Below are 16,927 nucleotides of genomic sequence, written 5' to 3'. Positions count from 1 at the left end.
TATAGTATTAGTAGCGTTAAGTTATGTGCCTAATATACTGACATAAGATGGGAGAGCTATACTGAAAAATTATATGCGATGTGTCAGTAATAATATGTTTTTTAAAATGCAACAAGAAACTGGTTAAAAATAAAAATACAATAATATTTCAGGACATTCTTGCACAGAGTCGGTCTAATATTTCTGCGCTTTTGTGGTTCATTTCACAGTGATTCTTGAACCTCAACCAACACATTTACTGACTTGTTGTGGCACATTTCTGCTGGATTGCCAAAACTGTGTCAAAAATCGTACTACTTGGAGATTTGAGTAATTGGGAGATTTATTTTCCACCAATATTGCCCATCCCAAATAGTAATACAAGCTCTAATTTCTACTGCAGAAAAGTAACATGTGACCCAATAACTTATCATTACTCTTAGATCTTCTTCTTTTGTCTTACTATATATTGTTACTGATGACTAGAGATAGATCTGTGGGCCAATATTTGCACTTTTTAACGATCTGCTATTGGCGTTAAACCCCCAGCACAGGCCGATATTTTGTTTTGGCCAACCTGCTTTCTAAAATGTACACACAAAACTTTATTTCAACATTAATGCAAATAGATAACTGCTCAAAATGTGTCTGCAAAGCCCTTTTGTTGGTTTGTAATTTAAAAAAAGGGACTTTACGTGAGTTTGTTGTAAATTAAAATAACAATTTGGTGAAAATAATCAAAATCTGCCCTTCATATCGGCCCCAGCATCTTTTGAGCTTGTGTATATAGCTCATCTATTACTCACAATCCATAGCATATTTCTTAACTTTGTCTTAAAGTTTTTAGTAAAATGTAGAATGTTTAACCCAGAATACAATTTTTAGTTTTACCACCTGTACCTACCATATCTTCATATTTATAAGATGTTACAAAAATAAACCTACACACCTTATTCTGGTTTCACAGTAGACACTAAGTCCATAAAACATTACACCATCCACTTTACTATAACATTGCACATCCTGTCACTCCACAAGCCCACAGTTCTTTAGTCAAATGCAGTAAAGCACTTTTCGCTCTTCTCCGGCTCCACGCTGTTGTTGGGTGACATTGTTGGCATACTTGTTGTTTTTCTTTGGCCTTGGGGACTCTGGCAGAGAGGGGAGCCCGGGATGAGTGAGCCGCCTGGTGTAGTACCTGTATGATTTACTGCCCCGTTTGAAGTCGGACAAGCGGAATTCACTCCACTTTGCTCTTTGTGATCACTCCTTCCAGATTATAGCCCTGTCCCAGCCCCTCACGATCAAGCACAGGATAGAGGAAGTTTGCTGTCTCTTCTAGCCCCTGGATATTGTCTGGATTTATCTTTACAAATGTTGAGCTGTTTAGAGCTAAAGTGTGTGTAGTGACAAACACGGTTGCTAACGATCAGCTAATTTCTCAATGGTGGATTTGAATTCTGTGAGAATAGCCCGAAGCGTTGCTGTTTTTGTGGTTCCAGACATGGCTCCTCTAACCTGGCGTCAGTGCAGTCTTTGTCAAACCAGTTCGGCACGTGAAAAACAAGCCAATAATTGTAATGTTGTCAGTTTTTTTTTTTCTTTCAACACATAGCGGCCCTGCTCGTCCCAAGATTGCGTTTTCCAAAGTGGGTTTTTATTCACTGATGGGCTGTTAGGCTGTAAGTGCATGCATTGGAAAAGCTGGTGTGTTTGTGTAGAGGATGCTAAATATTTATGTTTTTACTTCAGTTCCAATCAGAAGCAGCATTCGGGCTCCAGGACAAAGCCGTATTGGCACGGTTTGGCTGATTAGAGTCAATCAACACTGGGGTGAAAGCAAACAATTTCTTTTAAAACAACCACAGAGGTCTGGTATCACCTAATAGCATGGCCAAATTTTCATAGACCAAATAGTGGCTTGATTGTGAGGGCTGATTTGGTGTTGTTAAGAAGAGAAAAGACCCGGGCTATAATCAGGTCGAACAGGACAAATGCATCAGAGGAACTGATTGGTGGAAGATTTTGTAAAGGACCTGATGCCTCCAAAAAACAATTTGACATTTTGTTTTGTACAGCAATCATATCTGTGAATCACACTTGTTTTCCAAAGTGTGGAAGGAAGTGATTCATTGAAATGTGATTATGAAAAGAGAAAAAGTTGATTCTGCCTCTTTTTTTAATTTTTAATCTTGCCACAATCCAATACACTGTTTTGTGTTTGTCACAGGCTCGATGAATCAAATGTGTTCTACAACAAAGGGAATAGTAGCACTTTTGCACTGCAAGAAGAAAGTTTTTTGTTGAATTTCCTTATTTATTTTGGCAATACATTAAAAAATAAATAAAATTATCAGGTGCTATGATATCCTTACCACTAAAATTGAGGCGATCCCATAGGATTCTATAAATGGGATTGTGAATCTCAGGTTGAATTATACAAATAAAAATAAAACTATTTCTTTTTGTTAAAGAGCCCAAATCATGCTATTGTCTAATCTGTTATAATGTTGTTTTCTCATCAAAAACATACCTGGAGTTGCATTTTGTTTTATTTCCACGTTTGACACACAAATCCTGAATATGTAGGTTCTTCTCTCAAACAGAAAACACTCTGTTCCACCTTGTGATGTCACGTGGTAATACAGGAAGTGTTCCACAGCCCTGGAGTTGCTAATATCTACTGAACTGAAGGTAAAAGGTAGCTGTTAACTTGAAGCAAATTACAACTCCACGTAGATTTTTAATGAGGTAACAACATTATAATGGGGCCTAAAGTGCACAAGAATGCATTTTGTGTAATATAGGACCTTTAATCAAACACAAACTGGTGAATCAAGACAGATTATTATTTATAAACAAAAATTCAGACCAACATCTATACTTTTTTTCACATATTTTCACTGAGACTTAATTAAATGTTCCTCCCACTGAAATGTATTTTAATGCCCGTGTCAATAAAACCATAAAACTAATAATATGCCCCTTATTGTTAGTTATGGGGTGATTTCAAAAGGCGGGCCCCCTTTGATTTGACAATAGCTGGTTGCTGTGACATAAACATGACTTCAGTGACTTTGATTAGCATGCTTCAGATAAGAGACTTTCAAGTGTCCTTACACAACTGAATTAGTGCAGTTGGCGGCTTTAGCATTTCAATGGACGCCTTAACTCTCAAAGATGTCATTGTTTTTATTTAAGGCCAGGCCCTTTACTGCTGCTATCAGTTAAGGGTTTCCCATTGAAGAGGAAATCAGAAGAACCTGTAAATGGGGTTAAGAGGTTTGAGGGAGTCAAAAGTTGAAGAGGAGCTGGTTTTGTCTTGCACTACTGTAAAGCTGACTCAGTGACCTCTATTACCTCCAGTGAAAACACTAGTGACAGCATTCACATTGGGCCTAATACATGCTCATTTATACTTCTATTGTAATGGTTATACCTTTGTTAAAGAGTTGGTGTAATAATGTTGGTGTATGGCTGGTGGGAAGTACATAATGATGAAATACTGTAGAAGTACACATGCACAGACTGTACATTCAAGCAGGTGTAATTTAGACAGATATACCAACTCATATCTAAGAAAATGAAACAAATTTCTCTTTTAAAAGGCACAATGTTGTAACTGCAGAACATCAGAAGTCGATGTTTGAAGTTTTAACCAAATGGTGAAACTGAATTTTTCTAAACAGAGATTTTACATTGTAGGTAATGGTTTTATTTTATCTAGCAAAAAGATTCAAGCCAAATTTGCTTAAAATCCTTTTGCAAATCACCCAGGAAGGCAGGTAATTTGTAACAATAAGCCTAAAAAAATTAAGCTAACATACTGGTAATCGAACGAATAAACAAAAGATAATAAATATATTTTTGTCATTGTTGGGTCTCTGTAAGATAAGAAAAAAGCACCCAATTAAAATCTGTTGATAAGTAGACCTAGCTTTCCTATAGATAACTGGCAACAAAATATAAATAACTTGTACGTATGTTGTTTTTATTTTGCAGATCTCGATCTAAAGGCATTCTATAGGGCACTGACACTATGGCAGACCCCACGCAGACTCCAGGAGGCAGCGGTGAGTCCCAAATTGAATTACATGCACATTTCTCAGCCACAAAGGGGAGCCATCACTAATTAAAAGCACGTGATTGATGACACTGACGCTTCATGCCAGCGCAGAATGAATCAATCTCCCAGTCACTTTACTGCATTGCTTCCTGCCTCCACAGCACCGCGTACTGTAAGCCCAACACTTAGTCAGCTCTCCTCTTAATGCAATGGACGCTTAATGTTTTGTTGCTTTTTAGTCACATAATACAAGAAACAAAGGCGGCATTAACACTAGCCTGTCTACTTAAATGAATGCTGCCCTTCTGTAAACATACACCACTTGCTCTTAATAGTGTTAAGTTGAGTGACACTTGACCTGTTAAAAGGGAACGTGTCAGTCTCTCCATACTCACGGTGTAATCGGCCTCTAATGGTTTTCTATGCTTTCCTGTGCTCAAGTGACATCTCTAATACTTTAATAATGTTAAAGTCTTATCCAGACAGTGGATACATGGATCAAAATCACTGAAGGTATATTATGGTATACTTAAGGCTAATTTATATCAGCAAAAAAGTTCATTCTGTGTGTTCTCTTTGTGCTGTTGTCATTTCTGTTCAGTATCTGCCCAGATTACAAATTTGAATTTGCCAGTATAAAAGTGCAGGGTAATTTTGAACCAAGATAACTGTGTCCAAGGTCCACAGATTCTGTCAAATATTTTCCTCTAATTCAGATATACAGAAAGAAAATTAATGTACAATCTGGATAAAATATTTATACACTGCATTCATGTTTTTGTATAGTCATAGTATCTTAGACCTTCAGTATTTTGTCTGAAATGTTCACTATTTGTTTTAGATTTTATCTAAAGAGAAATCACAACAGAACTGCAAAGAAGAAGCAGTGAAGAATCAAATTGTTAATGGTTTCTAATAGGTCCTTTAGTTCATTACTCAGTCAAAAACATCTTAGTCGACTATTTTAATTTGATTATAAGGATTGATACAGTTTGTAGCTGAAAGGAGCTGAAGATTTGGGAATAAATTGTGTCTTTATTCTGTTTAGTACTTCTCTTGTCTGATCAGTGCACATATAGAGATAGTTTTACTAACAGAATCTGGGGGCATATGCTTGTGTATACTTGAGTACTGGACCATTTTGAATTGCAGTTTGAATAACACTTTGAACGCATTACTTTTTATATTCTCAGTGGTTTTGCTGTATACTTTGACAGTAGCCTGCTCTTGAAACTACCCTCAGGATGTCACAGGTGCATTTTATCCTTTTACTTTTTCACAACAGGCCGTATTTCTTCTCACTGCCGGTCGAATTTTTACACTAATTTCATCTTTAGCTGTGTGAGGAGCGTTGTGAGCCTGCGTACATGTTGAATCCTGTCAGTGGGCTAGTTCTGTTCAAAGGACCAATTAGTGGGTCCTACCTTAGCCTGCAGCTAAAAGGTCTAATGGGGGGCATCTACCTGAGAGGACTCCCCCTCCCCACCAACTTCTCTTCCCCCAAACAAGCTTTAATTTGAGGGAAGGGGTGGGTGGCTGCTGCGGGAGCTTTTTACCATCACACAGGACCCAATTGTGGCTGCTGACCGTTTGATCTTAAAATAATTTACTTAATGATCTCACCACGGGAGCAATTGGTGCTGCTCGATTAGTCTGCAAGGTCTAATGGACGAGAGAGAGAGAGAGGGAGGGAGGAGGGAGCGGCTGAGGCCAGGATGGGAGGGGGCATCCATGTAAGAACTAAATGCTTATAACCTTGGAGTGTTGTACATTTCTTAACACAAAAAATCATTTCTGACGGCGCTGCAGAATTTGAAATGCAAGGCGAAGCGGTTTTAAAAAGAGTAAATGACGGGAAAACAAAAGCGCAGTGCTGTGTTTAACGTGGCAAAATTATAAAACATTAATTACTTTATTATTTTCATTCATCTGTAAAGCAATGGGAAGTGATTTGAAATTGTTCAATTAAACATTTACATATGACTAGTTAATATAATTTTCCCCACTTTAATCCATTGCCTGTAGTATACAATAAACTGCTTTGTTAAGACAACCAGCATTTAATATTCCATATATTTCATTGCTTTATTTATGTTTTGATGTTCATATTATTTTTATGAATGAATAAAGAGATTATTTTTATTCTGCAGTGTTTTAAGATATTTTTTGTAATTGTTGAGTGAGTCAAAATGTGCATTTTGTGTTGTAATATAGTGAGTTCAGGGTTGTAGTCACGAATAAAAATGATGAGGTTTAACATTTGTGAATTTCTCTTTTGGATATTTCATGGCAAATTACAATGGGGAAAACTGGGCCCCATCTGAGAGTATGACGTCATCACAGTCTAGACTCTGAAAACTCCCAATAAAAAGACCATTTACACTTGAATCTGAGAATATTTATTTTTGAAACAATACAAAAGCTTTCATGGGTAAAGAGCAGGCAAAATGGAAACATTGTGGATCGGCAGTATAAAAAAGCTGGAGTTGAAAAGGTCACACCACTTTGAGCCTGCAGTTCTTAAACAACTAAAGGCCTCTATGACCTCTAATTGAAGTAAAGGGGGATGGGCATAATACTGCAGTATAAAAGCAAAGAAGATGTAGTAGACCAGATAGTCGTTGTCAGGTATGTTCGCTAAAACCCTCTGGCTGTGTAAGAAAAGCGGAAAGCAATGGAGCGATTACTACACTGTCATTAAATAAAATAGGAAGACTGCTGTTGACTTGTCTTAACAAATCATATCTCAAATGCCTGAAATATTACTGAATGGAATTTTTGGGAAAAGGGCGTAACCGTAATCATGACATTTAATCATAAACTCCATCTGTTTCTCTCATGTAACCTTTATCTTACAACACTGCTATAAAAAAATTGTCAATATTGGCTGGCTTTCAATTGTATTTCCCAACATATGTCTAAAACACATAGAAATGGAAGTGTAGCATATCGAGACTACTGCAGAGTAAATTGTCATATAATTAATTCACACGATCATTAGTCTGACAGCAAAGACAGCAGGAGGTAGACCCACTTCCCCAGCCTTAAGAAATAGCACTTTTAAATGTACCCTGGGTTGTAATTCACTTAAATGATAAAAAGATGATTTGCCGAAGCTATAATTAAAATATAAACGCCTACTGCGGCAATGAAAGGGGGAATACTTCAGTCCTGATAATTCTGTTTGCAGTGCACTTGATTGTATGTTAAAGGACTTTTACAATGACACATAAGCCAAGGTCAACCTCTTCAGTTTAAAGAGGGGCTCAAGCAAACAGTCAACAATTTAGTCAAACAAGAGTGCCTATAAGTGAGTTTCCTACACAAATATTGGTCATGGTTTTGAATAGGATACTATCAGTTGTACAAAAGAAACAATTATATATTCATTTACAAAGCTCTCACTAGACTGACCTGCCAAGGCACTATAGTTTCATTTCACAGTTTATAAACTTAAACCCTTACATTTTGTTATGACCATTTTGCCCATTGAGCCTTAAAACTACTTATTTTTCTTGTGTAGACGCCTCTTTTGTAGACCTCAAAATGATCAGAGATTTAAAATATGAGAGGGGTCCACAATAATACGAAAAAATGCACTGAAATATGTTCTTGTTTCTAAAGGAAATGTGTGTTTTTGTCTTCCAGGTACAGCCATCACAGATCTGTCCAGAGATTCCATACTGCTGGAGATGTGCGCTGCTATGATGTGTAGGCCTCAGATGAATTTTAAACCAGTATTGACCCACCCACCCCCTCCCACTGAATGGCGGTAATCCTTGCTCTGTACCCTGCCACTGACCACAAGCTCTGCATATTAAAACAGCTCTGCTCAGAGGCCTAACACCTGTGTGATCCTCTCACCAATGAGCCATGCACCAGCAGAACATAAATCAAACTGTAAGTGGGATATCTCATGGCTCGTGCTAGGATTCAGAAATCAAAAGGGCAACACTGGCGGCAAATGGTACACAAGATCCTCAGTCAGTGCTGTGTTGTAAAATGCACAGGCTCACTCAACTCTTACGCATGGTACAGACCGCTAGCATTTAAACAAACATATATAACATCAAAGTGGTGTATTATTTAGTGATACTGCAGTCATATTACCTTTATACTAAAACCTGCACCTTTTATTACTGATGGGCTATTTTTTTTTATTTTGTCTATAAGCCTATAAATGTATTCACTTAAAGTGTTGTACTTTGAACAAAGAAAGCACTACATAAACTTTATGATGATAACAGCCTTTCTATTCTCAGGTATTGTGTCTAAAAAGACTAAAACTAAACAACTTATTGGCCTACCAAAATCATACCAATGAATCAAAAAAAATATAATCAAAGCAAGTTATTAGCTTACTGCTTGGCGACATATTGTTGCTCGTTTCCCTCATGGCTACAGGCCTACTGGAGTAAGAGCCTATGGAAATACTATCTCAGAAGGATTGGAGTGAAGCTTTTGAGTTACTCTCCACCAGAAAGGTGGTAGTATAAGGTATAGTAGACTTATACTATAATGTTGAATATGTATTTTCATAAACAAAATAGTTACTTATTGTAACATATCTTTGCAGTGTGAGTGAAAACATTAATTAGCTGAATTAGCATTTATGGAGTGAATGATTACTGGAGTACACTTTATGAGGAATAAAGGGCTGGCTCAGGTTAAGGCTGATTGACAGAACTATTGTCTGGGCGGCTTCTCTCCATTTTGAACAGCTCATGTGACCCCCGGCATTATGGCCATGGGGGCAGTGCCAGTCTCTCAGGATGCTGCTGATTAAGTGGGATAAACCAGCCCCTCACGCACAAGTGGCCTGGCTCTCCTCTGGGACGTCCCATTTGAAGACCTGGGCCTGCCCACTCCACAGCATCACCTACCTGTTACCAAAATATTTGCTTTTTAAACTGCATATTTTAATGCGTCTTGGCCTCAGAAATTTCACATTAAATTTAGCTGCCTCTTAACCTGTGTGCTTATGGCTTATTCATGGCATATGCTCTAATACCTACGTGTGAGAACTAACTAAACAATGGGGATTGTACAACTATTGTAAGGTAATGGGCGCCCTTAAATCTTTTGTTTTCGGCGGAGGCGCACTTAGAGCAGGCCTTTCAAGATAAGCGGCCGGCTGTTGTAGCGCGCCTTTCCCCGCTCCCCCAGGAAAACATATCCATCACAGATGCCCCCGGGCGTGGGCTAACAAATTTGTTCATTCCGGGTCTTACATAACACCCCGGGAGCCTGAGCCCTGAGCGCTCGTTATGTGCGCGGATTTGGTGTGATCCGCTGGAGACATCAAGCGCAGGTAGAAGGCGCTCTGTTGTTTTTCCCATGACAAGCGTTTCATCAAAGAGCCATACTGCGTTTTCCCTACGTCCCGTCTATTATGGTTATTATTACTTTTCACCTACATCAAACTAGTTTATTTTGGAGACAAGTGGCGCAATGACGTGTGACGGATTGACTGACAAGTTATTATTATTCAGTCAAGCCAATCACTTATTTCAGGGAACGGGGGGTCAACAGACGTCAGGCTCACGCAGAGAAAAACAAATTACAAATTTGTTGTTGGCGCTTTTGTCAGCCACCTACCTGAAATGTGTTTGGTTGTTCCTACGAACCGAAATCAGGCTATTAATGAGTACGTATTCCTTAGGCTATTTAATATGAACACAGGAGAAAAATGAAAGCGCGTGTTTCTAAAATCGCCTTGGCTCTTTCTGTGTAAAATAAGTTTACAGACTACAAATCTCACCTCTGCCCAGTGTTTATTCTCTATGCTAAACAGCGATGTGAAAAGAGACAAGCCAGTGCCCTCTGCAGGAGGCTGCGCGCATAAACGCACCAACTTCACAAGACGTGCCACGCCATAAGATTTTTACTGACTTAGAGTTATAAGTAATAGACCTAATCATAACAATATAATGTTTGCACGATTATGTAAACTGAAAAGGGGAATACATTTCTACTCAAGTTTCTGCCTTTACAAAAATATAGCATTAGCCCCTGGCATGTGTTTTGGTTTAGCTGCAGATGTCATCACATACAGTAGGCTAATGAATTAATTATATAAGAAGAAACAATTCTAAACAAACAGATATTTTTAGAAACATAGCTTGGCTTTGATTTTTTTCCTAATTTACTGTAGTCAAGTGTTTTAAAAAATTTGGGCATTAACTTTTACACACTCCCAATTTTTCTGTGATACAACATCACTAAATCACATTAACAGCATGAATTAACTTGTCGATCTAATCTGTGTTAGTTTTTTTTTCTTACACATAATGAATCTGTCTCTAAACTCTAGGTCACTTTAAACAAAAATACAAAACAAGACCAGCTTCACAAAAAACAACTGCTCTTCTACTTTGTGACTCACATTAAAATGGTCGACTATTTGACCAAAGATGAGAAACCTCCAACATTAGTTTGCATGTATCAGCCTGTTGCATTGACCCGGTGCAGATGATGGAGTGCTGCTCAGAGAGTCAGCTCTGGGATCAATATGGCACCATCAACAAAAGCCTGCTGTCAGTGTCCACCATTGATGATCTGTTTCATATTACAAATGTACAATTCCTGAAGGCCGCTGCAACAATGTGAACCGCATGGAAAGAGGAGACAATAATATAAATAAATGATTTAGAAGAACAATAGCTAAGCAGTGTGGGGACTGACAGATTCTGTGTTCATGTATAATTTTCTACATTATGTGTTTTATAATGTAGGGGATATGACTTGTGCCTGTAATGTTTTATATTGATTTTATAATGTGTTGAGAGATACAGGATACTAACACAAAAATAAATTTATTCTCTATCACTGTGGAATATCCAGTAGGTACAGATCTGACTCCTATATTCTTACCATTGCTGATAAATGCTTAAAGGTTTGCAACTTTTACTTTTTTTGTCTTTCCTTATACACACTTTTGAAATGTGTAAAATTCAAAATAAAAGAAACGTTTTGTCTCTTCATCATGTAAGCCTCATATTTGAGACGCGCCATGTCTAGTGTGCTGCAGACTAAATGTCTCATGTATCTGCACCGTGTTAACATCTGCACTGATTTCAGAGTAAAATGAGCATGTAGATTACATCAGGAGCCATCTTCATCTTAACTGCTTGAATGCATTGCTCCCAACTTGTTATTAGCACCATAGCAACAGGCCTACAATCTGTGCCTCGTAGGTGGTCTTGTCATTGTTAGTAATGAGGTCCAAAACGGTACTGCCACCTGCAAACATGAGCATCTCACGAATTTCCATATGACTGCATTTCATATGAATTACATAGACACCCATGTTTTTATTGAACGTATTTAAGCATTTCTGAGTTGCCTCTGAAATGTCCAATCTTTAAATTATTTACAACTAGTCTCCAAAAGTATTTTAACACCTGATTAAATTTAGTGAAGTAAAATGAATTGGGGATGACATTTGCAAGAGTCAGACCAGTGCTGTGCTGCCAAGACAACAGTGCAGCAGTCGCCCACTCTAAAACATCTATCACATTTACAACATGGTTTCAGTGTACACAAACCCTTTTTGCCCAGGCCTCTTTAAAGGGGCACTAGAGGGGGCTCTTATTTAAACATGTGTAAAGCAGGAATGTGCAACTGTAAAGCCTGCCCAATGCTCACTGAACCATCTCACCTGTTATAGTCTGACTGTAAAATATTAAATGGGCCTGTAATATCTAAGCTGATATCTAGAAAAGGCACACATTTACTCAGTATAAACACATCTTGGAATAAATCGCTACAATTTCACTCATATCCATTTCCATTATCCTTATCTAGCCACTAGGGGGCATAGTGTATTTATTGTGTCAGTCCCCAGCCTATCAGAAAAAAGTGTGTATGTCTTTGGTGCGTAAAACCAAATTGCGCAAAAGTATGCAAAACTAGTACTACAGTCCTTTGTAGAATTCATCATCGTATTAATATATTTGTGTGAGGTTATTTGCAACATAAACACGTACGAAACTCAGCACATGCAAATCTCAAAATGTGATTACGTTTGAGCTAACCCTGTGTTCAGTGTTTATCGCAGGTCCCTTTAGCCGAAACCAGGTCCTCTATTTATTTTACACACAGCGGCAGTGATTGAATGCAGGAGCTGTCGCTTAGCAACAGAACGCTGACCCGCCCACACAGAGTGCCCAGTTTTCAGTCAAACTCTGTAAAACTAATTTCGACCCGGATTCATTAATGTTTTTAAAGTCGTTATCAAATTTCCGCGTTATTGCTAAAATGGTAAAATAGCAATATGACGAGGAAAGTGTGCCATGTTTTCTTGAGGACGTGAGAGTGAAGCTTGTGGAGGGAATCGTGTGCAGTCTGCTACGACTGCAGCGCCAGACGTGGGAAAAGTCTGCAACCAGCCAAGAGTTTCAGAGTCTGCTGCAACAGTTTTTCGACAAGAATAATGTCATTTTTATCTTTGTATCTAAAAAGGGCGTTTTGGAGGTTTCTACTGAGGTATGGTTATATGTCTTTTTTGACACTGGATGTGTGTGTTTCCATTGACTTTAGCCCACATGTTTCTGATATAAAAAATGTATTATTCATTTTTATTTATTTTATTTTTTCATTTTACAGAGCTTTCCGATGCAAAATAACCAGATGTATATCCTTAAGAAAAAGTCTGTTCCACTGAGCACTGAAAACTACAGAGAAATCTTGACTTATGGCCTGGTGTCTCCATCTCTACTGTTGCAGTTGTCTTGCACTATTGAACAGGTGACTTTACAGTGCTGTCCCAATGTATAATTTAATATGATTAAATGCAATTGCACCGGTTTTGACTTGAATACACTTTGTTACTGTTTCTTTAGTTATGTGCTCCACTTTTGGCAAACACAAACAACCACCAGATGTGGCCCCGCCTTCTCTCCCAGGACGTCATACGACATGTGGAGCGGATCTCCAGTAAAACAGCAGTCGTGCAGGGTCAGATTCAAGGAAAAACTGTTCTTCCAATCCCAATGTCAACTCAATGGTTAGACAAGCCGCTTAGCCACGTTCAAATGTGAGGAAAATTAAGTTATCTAATAGTGACATCAGTAGTGTTGTTGTAGTCCACAATCTAAAAAGTGTCGCTTCTAGGTCTGAGAGCTTTGACAGATCACTCACCCATACAATTGAGACCCATGTAATTAACTGGACCAATCAAATTCACAAAACTTTGATGGAGGACTCTGCAGACATAATGAAGACTGGGAGCAATCCAGGGCCCTGGGCTGAGCTGAAGTTTTGGGCCTCCCGAAAGAACAATATAGAAAGCATTTATCAACAGGTTAATTGGCCTCATACCCAGCAACTTTTTACCAGTATGTTACTTGTCCATCCTCTGTATTTTAAATAGTATTTTACTCTTTAGCTTCAGAGTCCTGTGGTTCAAAAAATGGAGAAGGCATTAGAAACTATGGAGAGCAGTTACCATCCAACAATACAGATGGTGATTGGAAAAGTATTTAAAGGTAAGATTATGTTTAATGTACAAGAGAGCACGCCATATGTGCAGTAGTTTACGTACCTTGCCTACTAAAATGTTTTTTAAAATTTCAAATAGCTCTAAAAGAAGCTGAAGACATTGATCTACATCTGCAGCCTCTCCACACTCAACTTTCACATGTGGAAAAGAGTGGCTTTGTCGAAATAAAACAAATTATTCCTTCATTGTTTCACACAATCTTACTAATCTGGACCAACTGTCGATCTTATCAAAGACCAGCCCGTGTTGTGGTTCTCCTGCAACAACTCTGCAATCTCCTTATTTATCAAGTAAGTCTATGGAAGTGTTAAATTATAAGTTGCTTGCCTATATAATTGTGTTGGTATTTATGTTTTTGTTTAGGCTGGAACCTACCTTTCTGAGGATGTGCTACTCAGGGAGGATACAGCAGAAAGTCTACAAATGGTGCAAAGGGCTCTGGACAGTTTTCAGAGTTTTAAAGAAAATTATGAGACTCAGAGAGAGCACCTGGCTGGCAGCAGGAGTCATGCACCCTGGGATTTCCCTTCTGCTATGGTTTTTACACGTTTCAACAAGTTCTTCAATCGCATGCAGCAAATTGAGGTGAGACTAGATTGAACTGTCAAGTAAGATTTCTTATACATATTATATCCTAATTACTATGTGCGTTTATCTCCATATATCTTCAGGATACACTGGAAATTATGCTTGACTTTGAAAAAATGGAGAAACTAGAATTTGGTGGTGTTAAGGGCAAACTTTATAATGACCAAGCTGCTCAACTGTATGCAGAGTTCAGTAACCAGTGCCAGATAATTAGACACACTGAAAACAACCCCCTGGATTGTGACTCAAAGGTGAAATGGATAAATGATTTACAATGTTTGATGACTTGATATTCATGATGAAATACATTCTATTTTTGTGTTCAGGTTTTTGAGAATGATTACAATGCTTTTAAAGAGAAAATTGTGGACTTTGAATGTCGCCTTGCCAGTCTCCTCTGCTCAGCCTTCACAGATTGTTCTGGTTTGGATTCTGCTTTGAAAGTATGTACAGTCACATTGATTTAAAGGTGCTCTATGTAACCTTTTAGTGTAGTGATCCCCACCTGCTTGTCTCTGCCAGGCCAATTTACAGGTCAGTGCTGTGGAGAGGTGATCCTGCCTACACCAAGAAAAGATGTTTTTCAAGAAATTTTGAGCAGTAATGTCACCCACAATTGAATAATGAATTGGTTATTTCCATACTTAATTAAAAGCAAGAAAAGCAATAACATTTCCTTGGAGATAAGCAGGTGGCTGACCCAAAACCAGAAAAATTACATAGTGCACCTTTTAACCTACTGGAAACGTGAACTGACACAATACAACACCACACAGCAAATTCAAGAGTGTTAATTCAACTTGTATATTGTTAATTTTAACACTTTTACCATGTCATATGGGGTCCACAATAAAATAAGTTAAAACTACACTTTCTAAACTGTAGAAGGCTCAACACTGGTGATGTAACCACACTCTTCATAGTTGATTAAGATTAGATTTTTTTTTACACTGTTGTATAGTGAAAAACTAATAACTCTATATTGCTGTTTTAACACTTTATGAAGTAGAAATAGTGTAGAATGTTCTTCATGTTACACTATTCAATAGTAACTCTTTCTTCCCTAAATACAGTGTAAATGTGGTCATTCTAGTTCATAATCCCTTTCACAAATGTAAAATAATGAAAACCACCACAAAATTCCATTTCAACTGAACTTGTATTAAAACAATGCACATCATACACTCAACACAATTTAAAGAAGTCATATGACACAATACTGTTTTTCAAAATCCAACTGACAGCAGGAATTCTCTGTGCCCTCAACAGTTTGTCACAATGATTGTCATTTATATTTTTAAAGTTGATTTTTCAATGCAAGCAGTCGATGGATGAATCAAGATCTTGTTTTGAATAGAATTCAGGCATACTCGTCTCCAGAAGTGAGAAGAGCATGTCTAAATGTTTGAAACAAGATTTTCTCTCAATTATATAAACATAACAATGTTCAGAATAGAGGCAGTCCTGCTAATTATGAAACATTAACATTGCAGAACCTTTTTACCTCAAGAGTCAGTCTTTCACTCTTGGGGTTTCTTTTGACACAGGCAACATCCATGTTGTAGACAGTTATTTGGATAAAGGTATAAAGTTTGTGAGAGACTGAGGACCAAGTGCCTTGAAGTGTTAACCAGATTCAGCCAGGTCTACAATGACATAAAAAAAAAACTTTATCCTTCCCACTTCAGTCACAGGTAGAAAGGTCGTCCAGGCTCAACCAGCAAGAAATCTGTAAAATAAAATATAAAATAGAATAAATCTAACATATTCAAGTAACCACCTTGCAAAACGGGCAATGCAATAGTTAATGAGACCTGAATAAAAATTAAAAAGTAAATATATTAAGGTGCATATATCATTATTTGTTTGTTCATATAAAGCAAGTTATTCTGTTGCATGAGCTGTATGTATTTGTATACAGAAACCATTCAAATAAATAACTTGAAGGGTAATTTGAAAAAATGTTGCCCCTTAGAAAGGATTATTTTTAAATGCAAGACGCACATGAAACAAAACACCTAAATGCCATTAATTACAAAAATAGAATGAGATTAAGGCAAAAATTATAACTACTTAGCACATATACAATATTCAATTAATCAATTACAAAACTATTGGTGAGATTAAGTTTCAGTTCTACATTTAACCATTTCATGACAACCTGCAAATCTCTGACGAGATGGCTAATGGCTTGAGCCTTAATATTTTCACTGTAGCCTTTAGGAGCTGGGGATGCATGTGAACCAGCAGCAACACACTCACCCTACAGAAAATATAAAAAAAAGAATGTATCATTAGTCTTTTTGACTAAAGGGCAATAGCATGTTAAGACACTGTATTGGGTAAGACATCATATTTGAAGATATTTTATTTTTACAGGATACTACTAACCCTTTGATTCAAATAATTTTAATAATTCTCCACTTGGTACAATATCCTACCCCAACACACCACACAAAAGTGTGCACGTTTATAAGCTATTAAAAGAAATGTGAATACAGCGAATGAATGCAGCCCCAAAGTGAGAAAAACAGTGAAAACTCGGAAGAGCTAAGCTAACGAATACTAACCTGCCCTTCACTTCAGTATAGACCGGGGGTCCGTGTCGCAGCCATTAGATTTTCGTTTGGAAATGGGGACTCAGTAGCGGGTGCAGGCAGACATAGGGCCGTGTGAGGGCGTTTGGATCGAGGCTGCGTGAGATCGTGGACCCGCTGTTTGCGGTCTCCTCGAGATGGAGCAAAGGCAGAGCGGGACTCACCTGGTTTAGGCGTATATGGGTGTGGGGTTAG

At 37.8% G+C, this 16,927-nt stretch overlaps 1 protein-coding gene and 1 long non-coding RNA gene across 2 annotated transcripts in view; both read left to right on the top strand.

The window, feature by feature from the left end:
* Positions 1–10,829, top strand: part of LOC129411793 (uncharacterized) — a 47,933-nt gene extending 37,104 nt beyond the window's left edge. Inside the window, exons 6-7 of the long non-coding RNA XR_008633458.1 lie at positions 3,982–4,052; positions 7,694–10,829. This is a non-coding gene — a long non-coding RNA (uncharacterized LOC129411793). The remainder of the gene's footprint in view (positions 1–3,981; positions 4,053–7,693) is intronic.
* Positions 10,830–12,652: 1,823 nt separating this feature from the next.
* LOC110171502 (dynein axonemal heavy chain 11) overlaps positions 12,653–16,927 on the top strand; it is a 41,505-nt gene continuing 37,230 nt past the window's right edge. The window contains 8 exon segments of the mRNA XM_055163490.1: positions 12,653–12,793; positions 12,889–13,082; positions 13,160–13,349; positions 13,434–13,533; positions 13,626–13,837; positions 13,911–14,132; positions 14,219–14,386; positions 14,462–14,578. Coding sequence (XP_055019465.1) covers positions 12,662–12,793; positions 12,889–13,082; positions 13,160–13,349; positions 13,434–13,533; positions 13,626–13,837; positions 13,911–14,132; positions 14,219–14,386; positions 14,462–14,578 — 1,335 coding nt within the window. The 5' untranslated portion in view covers positions 12,653–12,661.

This window comes from Boleophthalmus pectinirostris, unplaced genomic scaffold (assembly GCF_026225935.1).
Source record: "Boleophthalmus pectinirostris isolate CB_2022bp ecotype Guang Dong unplaced genomic scaffold, ASM2622593v1 HiC_scaffold_6, whole genome shotgun sequence".
NCBI classification, from domain to species: Eukaryota; Metazoa; Chordata; class Actinopteri; order Gobiiformes; family Gobiidae; genus Boleophthalmus; species Boleophthalmus pectinirostris.
Note: the sequence above shows the minus strand (reverse complement) of the source record. Positions and strands in the feature narration are given on the sequence as shown.